This window comes from Notothenia rossii (genome assembly GCF_949606895.1).
Source record: "Notothenia rossii genome assembly, chromosome: 2".
Taxonomy (NCBI): Eukaryota; Metazoa; Chordata; class Actinopteri; order Perciformes; family Nototheniidae; genus Notothenia; species Notothenia rossii.
The window spans coordinates 15,114,449-15,132,307 of record NC_136904.1 but is presented as its reverse complement, the minus strand read 5'-3'; the positions used below and the strand labels follow the sequence as shown (position 1 = coordinate 15,132,307).

General features: G+C 38.5%; 2 protein-coding genes across 4 annotated transcripts; both read right to left on the bottom strand.

The window, feature by feature from the left end:
* Positions 1-56: 56 nt before the first annotated feature.
* Positions 57-4,241, bottom strand: prrg4 (proline rich Gla (G-carboxyglutamic acid) 4 (transmembrane)). Of its 3 annotated transcripts, none has more exons than XM_079667311.1 (7): positions 3,908-4,241; positions 3,655-3,822; positions 2,852-3,015; positions 2,721-2,748; positions 2,168-2,309; positions 1,388-1,582; positions 57-1,249 (listed from the first exon to the last, which is right to left on the bottom strand). In XM_079667311.1, exons 2-7 carry the CDS (start codon positions 3,746-3,748, stop codon positions 1,222-1,224), a joined length of 651 nt encoding a protein of 216 aa, XP_079523437.1. In that variant the 5' UTR covers positions 3,749-3,822; positions 3,908-4,241; the 3' UTR covers positions 57-1,221. The 3 variants fall into 3 exon arrangements, with proteins under 3 accessions (XP_079523437.1, XP_079523436.1, XP_079523438.1); XM_079667310.1 differs by having other exon boundaries at positions 3,655-3,762; positions 3,908-4,240; XM_079667312.1 differs by lacking the exon at positions 3,908-4,241 and having other exon boundaries at positions 3,655-3,899.
* A 3,498-nt stretch (positions 4,242-7,739) lies between these two features.
* eif3m (eukaryotic translation initiation factor 3, subunit M) lies at positions 7,740-17,858 on the bottom strand. The gene is made up of 11 exons (XM_079662473.1): positions 17,703-17,858; positions 16,475-16,607; positions 15,129-15,267; positions 14,705-14,828; positions 14,515-14,609; positions 14,251-14,334; positions 14,064-14,163; positions 13,850-13,931; positions 13,039-13,182; positions 9,443-9,503; positions 7,740-7,980 (listed from the first exon to the last, which is right to left on the bottom strand). Exons 1-11 carry the CDS (start codon positions 17,742-17,744, stop codon positions 7,857-7,859), a joined length of 1,128 nt encoding a protein of 375 aa, XP_079518599.1. The 5' UTR covers positions 17,745-17,858; the 3' UTR covers positions 7,740-7,856.
* Position 17,859: the final 1 nt, after the last annotated feature.

Sequence of the window (17,859 nt, the reverse complement as noted above, 5' to 3'; positions counted from 1 at the left end):
AGAATGGGGGAAGAGCCATTTCGGACACACAAACACAGTTGAAAGATGAGACAAAACATAATTAAAATATTAGTTTTATTTATAAAATCCTATAAAAGAAGCTTCAACAAAATTACTCCTCAATAACTTCCCACAAGGTCACGATTCAACTTTGACAATTAACAAGGACATTATATCTTCTAAAACCTTGCTTTCCTCCATCATCTGATGAGAAAACAGCAGCAGCATCCACCAGGCATGTAAATTGCTCCTTCAAAAATATCAGTGAAGTGATATGTAGGACAAACTGTTGGGCTACATCCCAACTGTTGACATGTTTTATATTTCATATAATAAAAGCTATTATCTTCTTGCAGAAATGTATAATTCGTAAATATTAAATATTGTAAACATTTCTTCCCACCAATTTATTTTACATGGTATAATCGACCACAATATATATATATTTAAAGTAAACATGACTTCACATATCAGAAGAACATCCTCATTAGTTGATGACAAATACATAAATTCCTGACACAATACAAATGAATAAACCAACAACAAAATCACTTTCAAAATAAAACAATTATTACTACTCACTACCGTACTATCCTTAAAAGCCTTTTCTGTATGGCAGAATGATAAGTCATACCATGGTGCCATTGAAATCAGTGTTGCTGTAATTATTTGTCTTCCTTCTTTAGGAGACAGGAAGCTAATGGATTAAACAAATCAGTCCGTCTCTCTTTAACTGCAATTAATACTTATCTTGTAATTAAGAAGATTTCTAATCCTGCTCTCGGGCCTTCTGTGCATGCTGTGTCTAAAGAAACTGCTCCTTAAGGGCCTTAGTACTCCAGCAACTGAAATTCTCTCTTGTCTAATACATTATTGATTCTTCATTTACATTTCAATAAAAAACAGAGGACAGGTGTTATATTACAAACAATAATCAGACTTGGGAATATAGTTTGTAGACATTACCTCAAAACTACGCTTTGGCACAAGGATGTTAACAAAGGGGGATTTAACTGATGAGAAAAAATTAAACCATCAAACCAGAAAGATTAGAAATCTATGAATAACAAAAATAATCAGAGGAATAAACAGAAGGAGGTGTTTTCAATATGTTGATGATAAACATTCTAAACTGCCAAGCAGAGAATCACTGTATAAAAGTTATTTGTAAATTGTGTGTTTAATGTTGATAGACATTTGGGAGATGTTGTCCTGAAGATACTACCGCCGAATACTTCCAGGTCGTGAGCTAAAACCAAAGTAAGAGAAGATGTTATACAAATATGCTATATAAAAACCTTTTTGTAACTGCATTATGACTCGTATACAAGAAAAACTTGAAAATGAGTCATGACATAACTGTAAATACAAATGTATATGTAAATACCCGGGATATGGAGGAGGTGGGGCGTCATGTGTTCCACTTTTTGCAATTGCCTGCTCATAGGAAGGCAATCCCGGGGGGTCTATTTCATCCATAGGGGGTGGGGGTATATGTGGGTGGACTGGTTGCAAAGAAACCTCCTCAAGCCGTCGCATTATTAGAGAAGCATTACTCCTCCTGGATCGCACCCGAATGGAGCTGTGAGAGGAGCATAGACATACACATCATGTCATTCATATGTGACCGACTTAATATCTTCAAATAGAAAAGGTGGAACTTTATTCTTGTTATAAAACGGACTTAGATATGAAATGGCTATGTTCCCAGGTGTCATATGTACATTACGTGTGACATGAAGCAGAAACATGTTGCTATAAGAGGTATGATAAATGGACAATCAATGCGGGTGTAACGTTCATAAATGTGCAAAAGCTGTGACAATGTACGTGTCCAGACCTTATTGGTTCATACATTTTCAGCCTCAAAACATTTGCTCTCAATACCAAATGTCTGCCTCCTAGGGCCAGAACTGTGGGCGCCAAACCATGGACACATTTTGACGGACTGACCAACAGAGAGAGGTATAGAGCTAATGGTCGCAGCTAAAACTGCAGTTGTCTGCATATGAAAATGTCCAAACTCTGAAAAAGTATCCACTTTATATATAAAAGGCGCTTAAAAGTATTCAGGTTAAACAGAGTTCTCTTGATGTCTATAGTTATAAAGTATGGCGAACGTGTGCAGGAATAATGTAGCTGCTATTAATAGTAATATCACACTTACTTTGCACGGCTGAAGTTGTTCTTGCATTTGCCATGACAGAAATACCAGACCAGGAGGCAAATGATAACAAGAGCCACTCCACCAGCAATCAGTCCGACCAAAAGAGATGTAACATCCACCCGTGAAGGATGCTGGTTCTTATCTGTGGATTATCAAAGACTACAGTGAGTAACAGAAAGTGGACAGAGTGAGTCAAACAACTTGATAAAAAGCAGATAGCTGAATACCACAGGGTGTTCCTTTTTTCAATTTATACTGATATTTACGTTTAAGATTGTGTTAAATTCGAGCAGCAACAGATACACGCTTATTAGACATATTTACAATTCAGTCATCACTTAAACACATGATAGATGTTATGACCGAAAATGAAAGCAACCAGCATTCATATTCAAATCAGCTATTGAAAATGTGGTGAAACAAGTTTTGAAAGCACCAGTAACATAATTGTAATTCGCAAGGCACAAGTCTCCTTAAACCACACTCATCATTGAGTAGATACCAAATTCAAATGACATAAGTAATAAGTGGGATATGTATATTTTTCTCTTACCTTCAGTGTATTGCTTCCAAAATGCATCCTGCAAAACCAAGCATCATTAGTATGGTGATTCTGTTGATGCAACCCTCTTTATGCTCATGAAATGACTTTAGTGAGCAGCACACTGAACATCAACACTCAACTGTATCTGGGATGTTTTCAAAGATCTCCCTTGCTTCTTCATAATTGCAGACTTCTTCCTTACACTCCCTTTCCAGATCTCCAGGAACGAAAATCTCAAAGTCAAACCGGTTGAACAGCAGATGGCGACCTAGGAACGAGTTTGCGTTTCCTTCATCTACAAACACTGGGATGACATGATGTTCAAAGTGTTTAAAGTAAGGTCTTATGTCCTTCTTCAGTACAATCAGTGGTGGAAAGTATGTTCATTTACTCAAACACAAATACAATTTTGAGGTACTTGTACTGTAACTGAGTATTTCAATGTTATGCTACTTTGTACTTCTACTCTATCACAATTCAGAGGTAAACATTTTACTGCACTACATTTATCAGTTTAGTTACTTTGCAGATATGAACAATATGATCAACACTTAAATAAGACTTTAGTTACACCCGGATTAAATTCACATGCTACCCACCAGTAAGTAAAGTGATTACAATATGTTCCACCTTCAGCAGCTTGATAAAACACATCAGTAAACATAATCAATACTATATTATTCTGAAAAAGGGCAAATCTACATGTGTAATTTTACTTGTTGTACTGTAAGTATATTTCAATGCCCATACTTTTGTCCTTTTACTTGAGTAACATTTTGAATACAGGACTTTTACTTGTGGTACTTTAAGAATATGTTGATGCCAATACTTTTGTACTTTTATTTGAGTAACATTTTGAATACAGGACTTTTTACTTTTCACTTTGTTATTTCTTCTGATCAACATCTGAGTACTTCTTCTACATCTGAGTACAATATCTCACCTTCCTTGTCTTCATTGTTGGACAGTAGCCTCCTCATACAGGCCAGATCTCCACATGACAGGAGTTGAAGGAGTATGAACAGGTGGAACAACATGGCCAAGCATGCACCTGCGCACGGACAGCGGGTGGAGCATTAATTGGCAGATCACAGGGCAGAGGAGCCTACACCTATAAACACACCCAGCTTCTTTAAACTACTCTATATACACTTTTCTTTCACAACCCCGCACCAAAAAACGATGTCATACTTTACCTATAATGAAACGTGGTTCATAATGAAGGGCAGAGTTCAACAGCAACAAAATGAAAGCCAGCTAAAGGAGCGGTAGGTCGATGTACGAGTTTGCGATAATAAGATGAATCAGGAAACGCACATCTATAGTGACAAACAACAGCTGTGTTTAGAAACCTCCTTTTGAAAAGTTTAGCCGTTGATATCACGTAAAGGTTGAAACAAATTCAAGTTTAGCTGCGGTTGTCCTTGGGAAACGCAGGACAGTTCCGGTATGTCAAAAAAGGTTTTGTTTACTCCAACAGATGTGGCTTCCTCAGCTCCTCCTAAACCACCTGCGCAGGCTCAACCAATCGATCACGTTTACCTGGATAAGTTATGTAAGTGGACACTAGAGGGCAGCTAAAACCACGAAGTGAAAGTAGGACTACCGATACTACAGGCCTATTTCCAGAAGGGCTATTCACACCATAGACTGTATAAAGATTCACACCGAAGTTTTATTGGATTACGCATCATCCTCATCTGCATGAGTCAGATGCCAAAACTGCACTCCTCCCGATGACAAAACCCCATTGTTTGGCATTAGGCAGTTACTCGTGATCTATGGCTACTTAATCAGCTTGCTTTGGATGTTTAAGGTTTTTATTTTAAAGGGATGTGCTCTGAAAAGTAATTACAGCTATAAGTATCCAAAATGAAAATGCAAAAAGGCAAAATTAATTTTATATTAATGCGTTTTTCTTCTCAAGGCTTTTTACATAAATAAATACATTTTGTATTGTATTAACATTGTACTAAATATAGTGCCTATTGAAATACTAACTTTAAAGGGGCTTCCATGAATAAGCCTTAATAGGTAACACAATTATTATTTTCCATTTTAGGCACTGACATGATGGTTTAATTACTTTTTGTTTATTATGTAACCGCTAGTTGATGTTCCAAACTAAAATCTATTTGGACTTAAATAGCAATCTTAGTTAAATGACATTTCTGTTTTAACAGAATGCACAAAATGGGATCTTTTCATGAGGACTCTTCTAAAAGCACTTAACCTCCTTTGTCAAGATCTGTCAGTAACTCGGGAGCTGGAGACTAAATCAATATGCACAGGCCTTGGATGGTAAAAGATTGTGTTAGTGGCTCCAGAGTCTTTTTGACAGAGTAGAGGCGTCTGTTAAATTGCATGTAGTCAGGCCTTTTTCACTGTGGACTATAGCAACTTTAGAGACACCCCAAACAACAAAACATGAAGCAACATTGTCAAGATACTGTAACGTTTCCCATTATGCCTGGCAACCCATCCTCTATTGTAGTGTTTATGTTTCACACTCTCCAACCATGTACATACACATATCTGTCTCTGAGCCTCTGGGCCTCTTGGCCAGTGTTTATGTAAAGCAAAGATAGGATACAATCGAACAGTATCTGCTGACTACTGGATAGTGCTAATTGAAAGGCAGTGAGGGCCCCTCTCTTGTGTTTGGCTACATCTCTGGATACCGTCAGAGTTTTAGATTTTTCCCAGAGGAATGTTGATATGAATAAAAGCGGTAAAAAAATGAGAAATTCCAGACTGTATCTAATGTGTGTGATGTCAGATGAGATAACCACCTTACACCACATACTGCCATATCAATGTCATAATGATTAATAGTGTCCTGTTTCTGGGAAATTCATGTGGATTTTCATCAGTCCACACAGCAAGGTTTATGCTCATTAACAGTGAATTCTGAGAGGTGGTCAAGTATTTCGATCCATCACCTGGGTAAATTCCAATGGACCAAATTAAGAGTACTGCGAACACTGTGAAATTACAAAGCTTCAATATATGTAATGTACTATGCTTATGAAAAGTAGCAGTACTTGTTGTTGGAAAAAAATGCCTTTACTGCTAAGCTTAAGCTAGTTTTAACTACTTTATACAGTTAGCTTAGTCAATCTATAGACTCCATCAAAAAAGGTCACAATACAGATCTGAGGGGTTGTGACTTACGTAAGAAAGCACAAAACAATTTCTGCTGTTAATTGTTGCTTTAATTGTGTGAAATGTTGGATACTTTTAGATCTCTGGTGAAGAGCAATTCAAGTTAAAACCTTCTGATCTTTGGTGACAGCCCAAAGAAATCTGAAACATGACAAGGGGCCCCTATTAGATAGATTAAATCAATATCTGTAAATGTTAAATAAACGGCATGGAGTCAAAAAGCCAGTGAGTGAAAGTATAATTTAGAAGAAAATGTAAGTAAGTACAGCATTGGAGTAAATTGTACTAAGTCACTTTTACCATATCTGCTGATGACCTGAGCTGCATGTGCAAAAGAGGCCAGTTAGGACTTCACATCACAATTGGAATATCAACTAATTTGTTTCATCTGTGAACATTTCAGAACTACCTCTATCTGACTATGATAAGAAGGGGTCATGAGGCTTGAGCCAGATAAACCACGGCACGCATTATTTTACATCTGGGACATCTCACATGACCGACTATCAAGAAAAACAGTTACTTAAAGCCAGGGAGACAAATTACAATCAAGAGAAAGAGAAGGATATTCTTTAACATAATGAGAAAAGTAGCTGAAAAGAAGGGTAAAGGAGCATTTGCTGAGCTATAGAAACCAAGATATAGGGCTTTGCAAACATTGTGTTAAGCCATGGTCACATTTGTTTCTATCTGCTCTACACTCCACCTTGCAAGTGGCTGTGATGAGGTTATGCTCCTGAGAATGTGTTCTGTGATTTACACCCGCTGATAAGAGTCGGAGATGCTTGCTCCCTGTGGACAACTGGACAGAAGTGAGCGGTGAGCCTCTGCAGGCCTCAGCTATGATAGGAAAAAATACACACTGCGGCAATAAATGTGTACCTCTAATGCCTATTTCATCTGAGTGGAAATATTTTAGTGGCAGGGCTGAAATGATCAGATTAGGACTTTAATGGGTGGAGAATGAGGAGTGGATCACCACTAAAAGACGAGGGTAAACAGGTTGAGCTGTGGCTTTATTAGTCAAGGAAAATCTGTGTATTTGGGGTGGGGGTGGGGGCAGGGTGCAATGTCAGTAGTCTGCACTTTGTCAGTTTGGGCTGATTTCATCACAGCCCCAGAGGGAGAGAACTCCAACGGACCCCTTTTACACCTAATGCCTCAGCCATATATCACTAGAGTTCACATCCTAATGCTCTGGACGATGCCTGAGAAGAGTGCGGAGTAAATGGAACTTAACATCAATGGGAAAAGTAAGGTAAACTCAAAGTTGGAATGTAAAAGTGCTTGTTTTTGCACTTTTCACACACATCCAAAGACAGTGTCTCATGCTGACTACAGCTGAACAGTATATTTTACCCCAGTTGACAGTTATACATTTAGTGGCAGTGAATCAGCCTTCGCCACAAGCTCTTAAGTGTTGACGCTACAGTAATACAGCTCCGACCCCAGCACACAGGGTCATCTTAAGTTCACATTACTATTGTCACCTCTCATGTGTTCCCAGACAAGTGACCCTCCTGTTGCAGGCTATTTCTCACCCCAGTCACACAGCTCATCTAATACTGGCATGCCGTCCTTTAACTTAAACCAGATGTTGAGAGCCGCTAGAGGAAGAGCCCCCATTAAAGTGAATGTATGGCTTTCTGAAAAATAATCATAAGGCAACTAATGTGCAAGTAGTCTGAAAAGACTGATGATATATGTATTATCCATTACTGGCTTTTGGCTGTTTCACACATTTTGAAAATGTCCATCAAATTATAGTTAATGGTGTGTTACACAACTTGCTGTGACATAACTTAACATGAAATTTCTCCAAGAAATCTTCAATTATTTTTACAAGAAAAGAGCAACGACAGGTGATCTCCACAGTTCTTTTATTGGATTCATATAAAAACTGATCAATTCAGTCTGATGATTTGGAAAGCAGAAAATAATGGGGGGCCTGGCAGTCTAGACAGTTGGGTTACGGTGGAACTACGCAGAAGGGGACAGGGCTTGCAGGCTGGTCTTGACGGCTGCTAGGTTGGCCTTCCAGGAGCTGAGGCTGTCGTGCAGCTGCTGCCACTGCTGCTTGCCAAAGGTGCGGTGGGTGCTGTGGCTGATTGAGTGGAAAACAGAAAAGCAAGAATGTTAAATGAAGAATTATGAGAAAGAAAGCAAAGGTCACGTCTTAAACCTTGGGAAAATACATTTGATAGCTATAGTAAATGTAGGGGTGACAAAAAAACATGACATTGCTTGTTTTCTGTATTAGGACATTACATCAAATCTATACAGAACCAAAATCGTGTTCTAAAAAAATACATCTAAAAATGTCTTGATAAATGGTACTTTTTTATATTTTCTACTCACATGGGACATTTCTCTGTAGACCAGAACCAAATAAACTCATAGCATTGTTGACCTTGACCAGAGAACAGACAGCTTTGGCTGGACTCAGTAAAATAAACGTATACATTTTCACGTTAATTAGTCAATCTTGTAGCCTGTTACTAGCCTAACATAAGCATATAAGGACTTTTCATAACATATAAACAAAAGGCTCCACATAAAAAAAATAGGGCTGTCAAACAATTACAATTTTTAATCAGATTAATCACAGCTTAAAAATTAATTAATCATGATTAATCACCATTCGAACTACCGGTATGTCCAAAATATGCCATTTGTTTATGTATATTGTTGTGGGAATGGAAAGATAAATGAAAGAAGGCGGATATATCCATTTAACTTACAGTATGTATGTTAATTATAACATTGTTCTGTGTGTCAAAATGAAAGACAGCCCACACACCTATCAATCATCAAACCGTGGGGTCTTATTTCATTACGTGTTGATTTCTATCAACACGTAATGTTGTATCGATGTATATAGAGATGCACTACCGCAAAAGTATTCTCCGTCAGGACTTCCTGCAACAACAACACGCCATTATCTTGATTCTGATTGGCCAGAAGACATTATCAAAGATGTTCAATTGAGAAGACGATCACTACGTGACAAAAGTTTTCAAAACCGTTTCTAGTCTTCGGTATTTCCAGACAAGTGACTGCTGAAATCAATCTTACTAACAATTTACTCGGCGCGAGTTGGCGGACTTTAGTTTGCTTACTTTAACATCATTTTTCATGGTGGGGCTAAGGTGGGGCTAAGCCATTTCTTGGTATGGCTGTAGCCTACCCCAGAGCTGCCACTGGTGGGATGTATGGGGCGGGCCATTCTGCACATGCGTTAAATATTTTTAACGCAATTAATTAAAAAAATGAATTACCGCCGTTAACTCGATAATTTTGACAGCATTACATTTTTTTAATAATAATTCATGAATTTGAACCTGATGTTTTCACATCAACTGTACTGCGAAATAATATTATGTAATGAGGGGAAATCATCAAGAGCCCAAAGGTGGTGGCACCATCAGCATTAGGACTGCTTTCAGGAGCATGTTTTTCCAACGATCCAGGTTAGGTACTTTAGGTCTAGGTTGGTATTAAGCCTTTAATTTAGAGAAGGCAATACAGATAAGCCATATATGATGTTATTGGATGAAAGGACTTACCTCACAATAACCTTTCTCTGCGTCTGGTCAATCTTGCAGTACACCATCTTGGTCCGTACAGCTATAGGAAGAAAGCAGAAAGAAAGTCAATGAAGCAGAGGCTGAACATTTAAACATCACTGACAAACAAATGCTTAAAAATACAAGGGTAATTCATTGTCATTCAAACAACACCGGGTTGTGACGGGTGTCAGAGGTCCATTCGTAATAGCAAAGCGCCATATAATGTACGGCCCTACAACACGTGTTAACCGTTCTCAAAGAGATGGAAACAACTAACAGGCTGCTACGGTATAACGATGCACATCAGACTGGTCAAATATAAATCAATATTCTGATTTTATTTGATGAAGGGACTGAATGGTGAATCAAAGCCCTGTTCAATTCTCTTTAGGAAAAATAACATACTTGTTCATGAAACACAATGCAGTGCAAATGCTTTTGGGTGACATTAAAGCGTCTTTGAGTTTAAGCACTATACATGTCTCATGTATTATTAGGAATTACTACACTATGGAACCGTGTACAAGTCAAAATAGACTTTTATGAGATCTTTTCTTTCAGAGTTTCCGTTAGAATTTTTTTTTGCCGGTCAACATGTCCGTTAAAGTTTATATCTTCGGGACAAAATGAGAAAAGTGCTGGTCAAAGGTTTTCTTTGTTATTTATCGAGCTTTAAAACAAATTCATAACGACTCTACATTAAACAAACTAATTATAGTAGATTAACTACATTACTCAAAAGTGTACAGTAACTTTGGATAATATACGGGAATAATAAACGGAGCCTCTCTTTGCCTCCCTCTTTCCCTCCCTCCCTCTTTCTCTCTCTCTCTCTCTTTCTCTCTCTCCTGACAGCCGGTCCCTCTCATGCAGCTCGTTGATCCAGCAATGAGTGAACCGACAGTAAAGAATAAACATATTTATAACTAGTAGGGATGGGTATCGTTTGAAATGTATCGATTCCGATTCCGGTTCTGCTCATCGATTCCGGTTCATATCGATTCTCCGTTTTTGATTCCAAAATTGTAAAAGAAAGAGGTCAAATGTTTAGATAACAAAAATATCTTTATTCTTTTAAGCTTTAACTGAATTTTTTACAAATAAAAAATATACATGCAATACAAATGTATTGCACAATAGCTGTGCTTTATTTGAACTGAGCTATGCCTGTGGCAAGCTATTAACAGGCATTACACTGTTCCCTGTCTTTATCTTTTTTAGTGCAGTGGAGCCTCACTTTAGAGCGTTTACTGCGATCCATCTTTGGTGTTATGAAGTGACTGAACTCGTGAACTGTCTACTGGAGGGCGGGGGGAGCCTCGCTGCGGGGCAACTGTGGACCTTTGTCGCCTGTCAGCGCAACTTACATGATGCCGTTTAAAAAAATGGAGGGCGGTTCCGGCCGTCAGCGTACCACTGACGACAGGCCGTTCTGTGATTCTCCAGAACACACAGATGGCATCCGGTGGAATACAGGGTCTACCGCGTTTAGGAACCGTTAAGCAGAACCAAAATTGTGTATTTTGTATGGGTACCCGGTACCCGGCATTTTCTTATCGGTTCTCACCTGGAACCGAGTTTCGGTTCCCAACCCTAATAACTAGTTAAGGTTGTTCCAGAGTTACATAAACTAGCTAAGTGTGTTAGGTCTAACTTGAATTGTGTGTTTTGCTCCGCTCACCGGTCCGTCACAGCGGGCGGAGCTTTGATCATGTAGAGCTGCGTGTCTCTGTCACTCTCTCTCTCTCTCTCATCTGGTTATACTTCGCGTTTATGTCCATATTGATCAGATCTAGCTAGTTCTAGCTAATGATGTGACTGCCTGCGTATCAAAGGACACCTATAAGCGTTGCTTGGCAACGGGGGTGTGGCGGCAAAAGTATAGCGCAGCATTAATCATTTGTTTACATGAGGGCTCAAAATGAGGATAACTCTCTTTCTCCACAGTAAATGTCAGACATTAGAAAGGAAGTGACTGTGCATGTATAGGCCTGTCACGATAAATAATTTTGTTGGACGATAAATGTTCCTGGAAATTATTGCGATAAACGATAATATTGTCGGCACCATTGTAAGACCATTTTAGACCACTGACATACTGATAATATATCATAATAATTCTAGTACATCCTTTCAAACAGAACTTTTTATTGAACATTCAACATTGCAAATGAAATGTGAAATAATATTAAAATATATAAATTATATATAATAAATAAAACAAATTAATTAAATTATAATAAATTAATTAAATCACACACAACCAAAACAATAAATTAAATAGACTCAGGCTGGAAAACAGAGCTTTCAATCCATCTATCTATCCATCTCTATATAGATGGATAGATAAATATATATAAATATATATATAAATAAATCAATATGAGCACACATTGTCTCACAAGCAAAAAAAATCTCCTTAAAACAACAGTCATGTGTACAGTCCACTGTCCATACAAAGGCCCAGATGCCTCAACAGGCCATATCCAAATCTGTTTTTCGAAGTTTTCGAGCAAGGAACACCAACATTTTTGCATTGCCGGGCAAATGTATCTTTGATTGTAAACTGTCGGGAAGGTGGGGGCTCTCCATCTCCAGCTGCCGTGTTTGCCACCAGCTGGGAAAACGGAATGGAGTGGTTGTGTTTTAGGTGTAGTTTAAAATGCGTGGTATTGCCTGCTTTTGTCGCTACCTTTTTTAAAGAAATGCGACACACCGCCCGGCTCATTCAAGTCCGTAGGTTGGCCTCGTTGATTTGGCTTGAATCCAAAATACTGCCACACCGGAGAATCGAGATGTGTAGGTTTTGTAACCAATTCCATTTCACTTTAAATTCCCCGCGAGTAAGTCACACGTTGTCTCCCGCTTGTCGCTATATTATTAATTTGGCTGCTACGCTGCTGTACGTACACACAGAGTGTCCTGACCTGGCTGTGTGTCAGCCCCGCCCCTCACAGCGCGCATGGACGGCAGCCACAGCTCGTCTGGCAGCCACAGCGCTCCTAGCTAAAATGCTGGTCACATCCTTATGTAAACAAACACGCATGTAAACGGCAATTTATCGAGCTCAGAAAAATTATCGAGTCCATTTTTATTTATCGTACGATAAGTCAATTTATCGATTATCACGACAGGCCTATGCATGTAGAGTATTGACTATTCTTGTCTGTCACAAAAGTGGCACAACTGATGCGGTATTGCGCTAAAGGGAAATTATATTGACGGGAGAAATTTAGATTTGCCGGTCTTCCGCATATTTTACTGGTCATAGTCCGATAATTACCGGCTAACGGAAACTCTGTTGTATGTGTACAGACTTTTGAAAAAAAGCTAAAACAGTTGATCATGTTTTGAGACTCCAAACCTGCTGATCTAAAGTGTGCCTAACCATATCTGCGCTCTTGAATAACATACACTTCAGTGATGAATCGCTTATAAAAACATGTGTATGAATGTCAAACTGAAAATATAACATTTTTGAATGTGCACTCTAGCCGTATTACAACTGTGCCCTTTGTCTTGCCTGTGAGAAACTGACAGTGCACTTAACAAGGTTGAACAGCAAGGATTCATTTGAGGTGAAGTGCTCTTACCGTCAATGACAAAGGCCTCAACGTCATCAGCTCCAATCTGCAGCTCCTGCTGCATGGTGTCGAAGGAGATCTCCTTGAATTCCACAGCCATGCCCATCAATGTCAGCAGGCGCATCTTGGACATGTTTTGCTCGTGAGACAGGCCTGGAGAGCAACACGCAGGGATCATTAAGCACAAACAGTCACAGTCGATTACTCTCCACTCAGGGAGTTTCCCTGTGATAATTGTTTCTGCATTTAGGAGCCTGAAGTCAGGGAATCTACTCATTAACAAAAACACTGCTCCAAATTGTCTGTTTTGAGAGTCCATCCTACACATGCTGGTAATTACACAAAAGCTGTAGTAGTGAAAAGACACACTGCTGACATACGCACATTCCTGCAATGTATCAACAGGGCGCAGTACATTGGCTCAATATCTATAAGAGTTTATTACGGGAAAAGTTGTCCAGTTAGTCCTAATAAAAAATAAAAACGGCTATAGAAATCTTGTAACCATTTTAAAAAGGTGGTATTCTTTAGATACACTCTTAAAGTGACAGAAATATATTACAAAACAGGTTTATTATGAAACACAAGGTATAATACACTTACACTCAATACCGATTTACAAATATGGTAAAAAGCCAACATGCATTTTTAATTCTCACCAACTACATTAAGGTTTAAGGGGGAATTAGACAATCACTTAACATTCCATTTCTGATTTACTAACCCGTTTGTTTTATCTTTTAAAAAAATTAAAAATCAATTCATGGTGTATGTTTGCGTAGAATTCATGCAACCAATATCTCTATTGATAGCCACTTACCAAGAGAGTCAATAAAGTCTTTGTTACTCTGGTAAAACTTTACATAGGCTATCAGTTTTCCACTGACGAAGATGGTTAATAACTGAAACAAAGATTCAGAAAAGAGAGAATTGCCATTATCAGACTCAAGAAACAGTCATTTCATCTTTGGACAGGCAGAAAGTTGTCCTGATATTTAACACAAGAAAAAAATTGCACATCCGTCAGTACTCACGTCATGGATGAGTTCTCCCTCCAGGAATCGAACCGGTTTCAGGGTGAGCAGATGGTCAATCAGGAAGGTGTTGGGGTCTTTTAGAGCACGGACGATACATCTAAAGATAAGGGGCATAAACGGATGGAAGTTTGTATGACGGTGGTAAGTTATATCGAGGCTTAATGACAATTGTTGACAAGTTTACCTGTGGGCATCAACACGTGCTTGTGAAGCATTGTCTTCTGTGTAACTTCCCAGCAGCTCAACCATCACTTTTGCTGCAGCATCGCTGTAAAATGTGTAGATAGATTGTTGAAAACTCCTATAGGTAGGTGGGTCTAGAGGTGTAAAGGCGGAAAATAAACTCTTCTTCCATGCAGTTTATCCATCTTAATTATGTGTATTGATATTTCTGCATCAGTGCATTTCAAAACATGAATTTTACTCATCTGAACCTTTAAGTAGTTACCCTTTTTTGCAGTCAACTAATGCTTCATACACCAGCCTCAAGAGTGTGTGCTTCTTCTCTGTGGTCAGGTTCCAGTCGATAATCCACTTGCGCACCTGCAACCATCAGCAGCACAAAAAGGTTTCATAAATCAACTACAGACAACGTTGCAGAATGATGAGGTATATGTAATAATGGTGAACAGGTATACCTGATCAAGGTCAGTTGGGATGAAGGCAATGGCATTACAAGTCGCAGCCACCTTGATGAGGCCACAGAAGACAGTGTACCTCACTGTGGTGTTCTCGTCCATGCCGTGGAACAGGTTACTCAGCCTTAAACATCAAAACATGAAAGAGATGGTCAAGTGTTTGAACAGAGGACTGATTTCTTAAGTGTATGTTTAACATGTTTGTTTTGAAAAGAAGATAGCAGCTGTCCTGCATATTGATGAGGTAAACAGTATCATTATGTTAAACTCACAAGACCAGCAGGTACATATTAACCAACATCAAAACAATGGCCTATTGTGGATGAATGTATACATGGTCAGATCTTTGGAAACATTAGCTGTATTAGGGAATAATGTAAAAAAAAAAAAAGTAAGGTTGAAAAAAAAAGCAGAAAGGACCCACAGCTGCATCCTGAGGGAGGGTCTCTCTCCTTCACGGGACTTCAGCAACTTCTCACATAGAGTTTCAATGAGAGCTTCCTGCTTCTCCGTCTCCAGGATTAACAGCAGAGACACAATGCTGTTCATCACACTCTCTACCTCTGCAGGGAGAAAGAGAGAGGGCCATAAGTAATGCAACACTTTATCCAGCGAGAAGCCAGATTCATGGTCCTAGAACTGGGCATCAATCAGTGTATAAGCTACCAAAGACATTTTATACATAAACACTAGGGGTGCAACAACTAATCGACTTAATCGATTAAAATCGATTACCAAATTAGTTGGCAACTAATTCAGTCGTCGATTCGTTGGTGACGTCATCACATGTGTTCTACACCCCGTTAAGCTCCAACGTTATCGCTCTTTTGTATGGGTACAGGAGACATTTAAAAACATATGTCATATGTATTATTGCTACATAAACATTATATCGCAGTCTTAGTGTCGCCAACTCAGTTTCTAATATGCAATATGACTACAAAATGCGTCTATAATGTATTTTCGATCTTCCGAATTCAGACGAGCGATCTCTCCCCCGCCTGCTTGCGAGGGGGCGGGGCAGTTTACACACACACGCAGGAGATGGCGGAGAGAACGCGCTCCGAGGTGTGGTTAAACTTTATCCGTCTCGATGTGGACAATGCTCGTTACCAAAATTGCAATAACAGTTTATCATATAAAGGCGGTAAAACGAGCAATTTGTCTAAACATTTAGCAAAAGTGCACCACATTCAGACGGAGGAATGCACCGGGTTCGACTGTCTTTCTAGTAGCTCTGTAGCCCCTTCCAAGAGTAACCTTTCCACGTCAGGTGTTATGTATGCTAGCAGCAACACGCAGAGTTAACTCAGTTATAAAAACATAGGTTAATGATTAGAGGTAACTGAATTAGTTATTTTGTTAAAGTTTCAGCTATTTTGTTTACAGTTCTGTCATCACATTATTTAATATGATTTGTTAAAACATTGTTGTTTCTTTTGATGTGAAATATTATGCATTTAATTAAAATAAAAAGCAATGTTAGTTTTGTTCACAATTTGTTGAGTTAGTTTACCTTATTTCTTGTCAAAAGAACCGTTAATACTATCGTTAAAAGGACCGGATCGATAAGCAGTATTGATATAAGTAGTAGTACAGTTAAAACCTTAACGATCCGAATAATCGATTAATCGTTTCATTAATCGATAGATTAATTGATTATCAAATTAGTCGTTTGTTGCAGCCCTAATAAACACATATCATTTACTTGTGAAAAAGGCATATCGTGGTGTGGTGGTTAAAGCAGGGTTGTTCTTTATGATCGCCTACCTTTATCATCGTCCATAAGGCACACATCACATGCCTCGATGATCTGAGCCAGATCTACATGAAGTCCGCCTTCTGAGTTCTCCTCTGATATTTCAGCTCCTTTGGCCTTGATGTAGGCTCTTAGCTCCAACGCCTGTAATGTTGTAAAGTCAAATAAAAGAGTATTATTGACTGTTACACAAAACCGTAGAGCCCAAAGATACCCGTGTCGATAATGTAATAGATGTTTATTAGCCTAACGTGTTTTCCTAGCTGCTATTGTATTGCAAACCGTACATACTTTTTGTTTGGAATAAAAAATATGTTACAAATAGTTGTTAGAAGCAAAGAGAAAAAACGTTAATACTTTTTTATATAAAGTACTCTAGTTAAGTACAATCCAGAGGGACTTGTACTTTACTTGAGCATTTCCATGTAATGCTACTTTGTACAATTCAGAGGTAAATATTGTACTTTTACCCCACTAAATGTATGTAGTACGTTTAGTTGCATTGCAGATATAAATTAATGATAACAAATATTATCAACTTTGAATTAAGACCTGGATCAAATTCATGCAACCCAGCAGTAAAAAAAAAAAAACGTCAAACGTGTTTCACCTTTACCAGCTTGATAAAGAATAGCATCAAAATATATAATATATATGATTCTGAAAAGGACCATACTGCATAATGAGTACTTTTGGTAATTTAAGTATATATTTAGATGCCAATACTTTCGTACTTTTACTTGAGTAACATTTAGATTACAGGACTCTTTCTTATTTCTAAGCTTCGGTATTTCTACTTGCACTTAAGTATAATATCTGAGTACTTCTTCCACCTCTGCACTAAAGCAGGACGTTTTTGGTGGCTTGTTATTGTCTTTTATCTCTTTGTTGATGTAGATGCATGTATGGCCGAGTAGCTAACTTTAGCATTCTAAGCTATTGGAACGTAACAACTTTGAAGAAATGCGTAAAATGTTAGCCATAACCAGGTTGAAATTAAAAAGAAAAGGAAAACGATTTACATACACAACAGTACGTTTAATTTTATCATTAACGACATGCTTCCACATATGTCGCATCATCAGTACGTAGCTCGCTAACAATCAGCATGTAGCTGTCACCAACGGTTAGCATCTTAGCTTGCTAGCATGCTAAGTTATCTGTTTGGCTGCTTCACATTTAACGAGTCATCCGAAGGCGGGACGACGGAAAATCAGTTCTTAAAGACATGGGTCGTACCTGGTCTTCTTCCGTAATATCGATAAATGCTGGGACGCTCATTTTTTATGTTTTTGCGAGCCTTGAGGATGAAATCCACGCTCTCACCACTACGAGACCTGAGCGGAAAAGAAAACGCAACAGTGCCGGTGAAGCTATTTGCTCTTCCGGTTCAAGA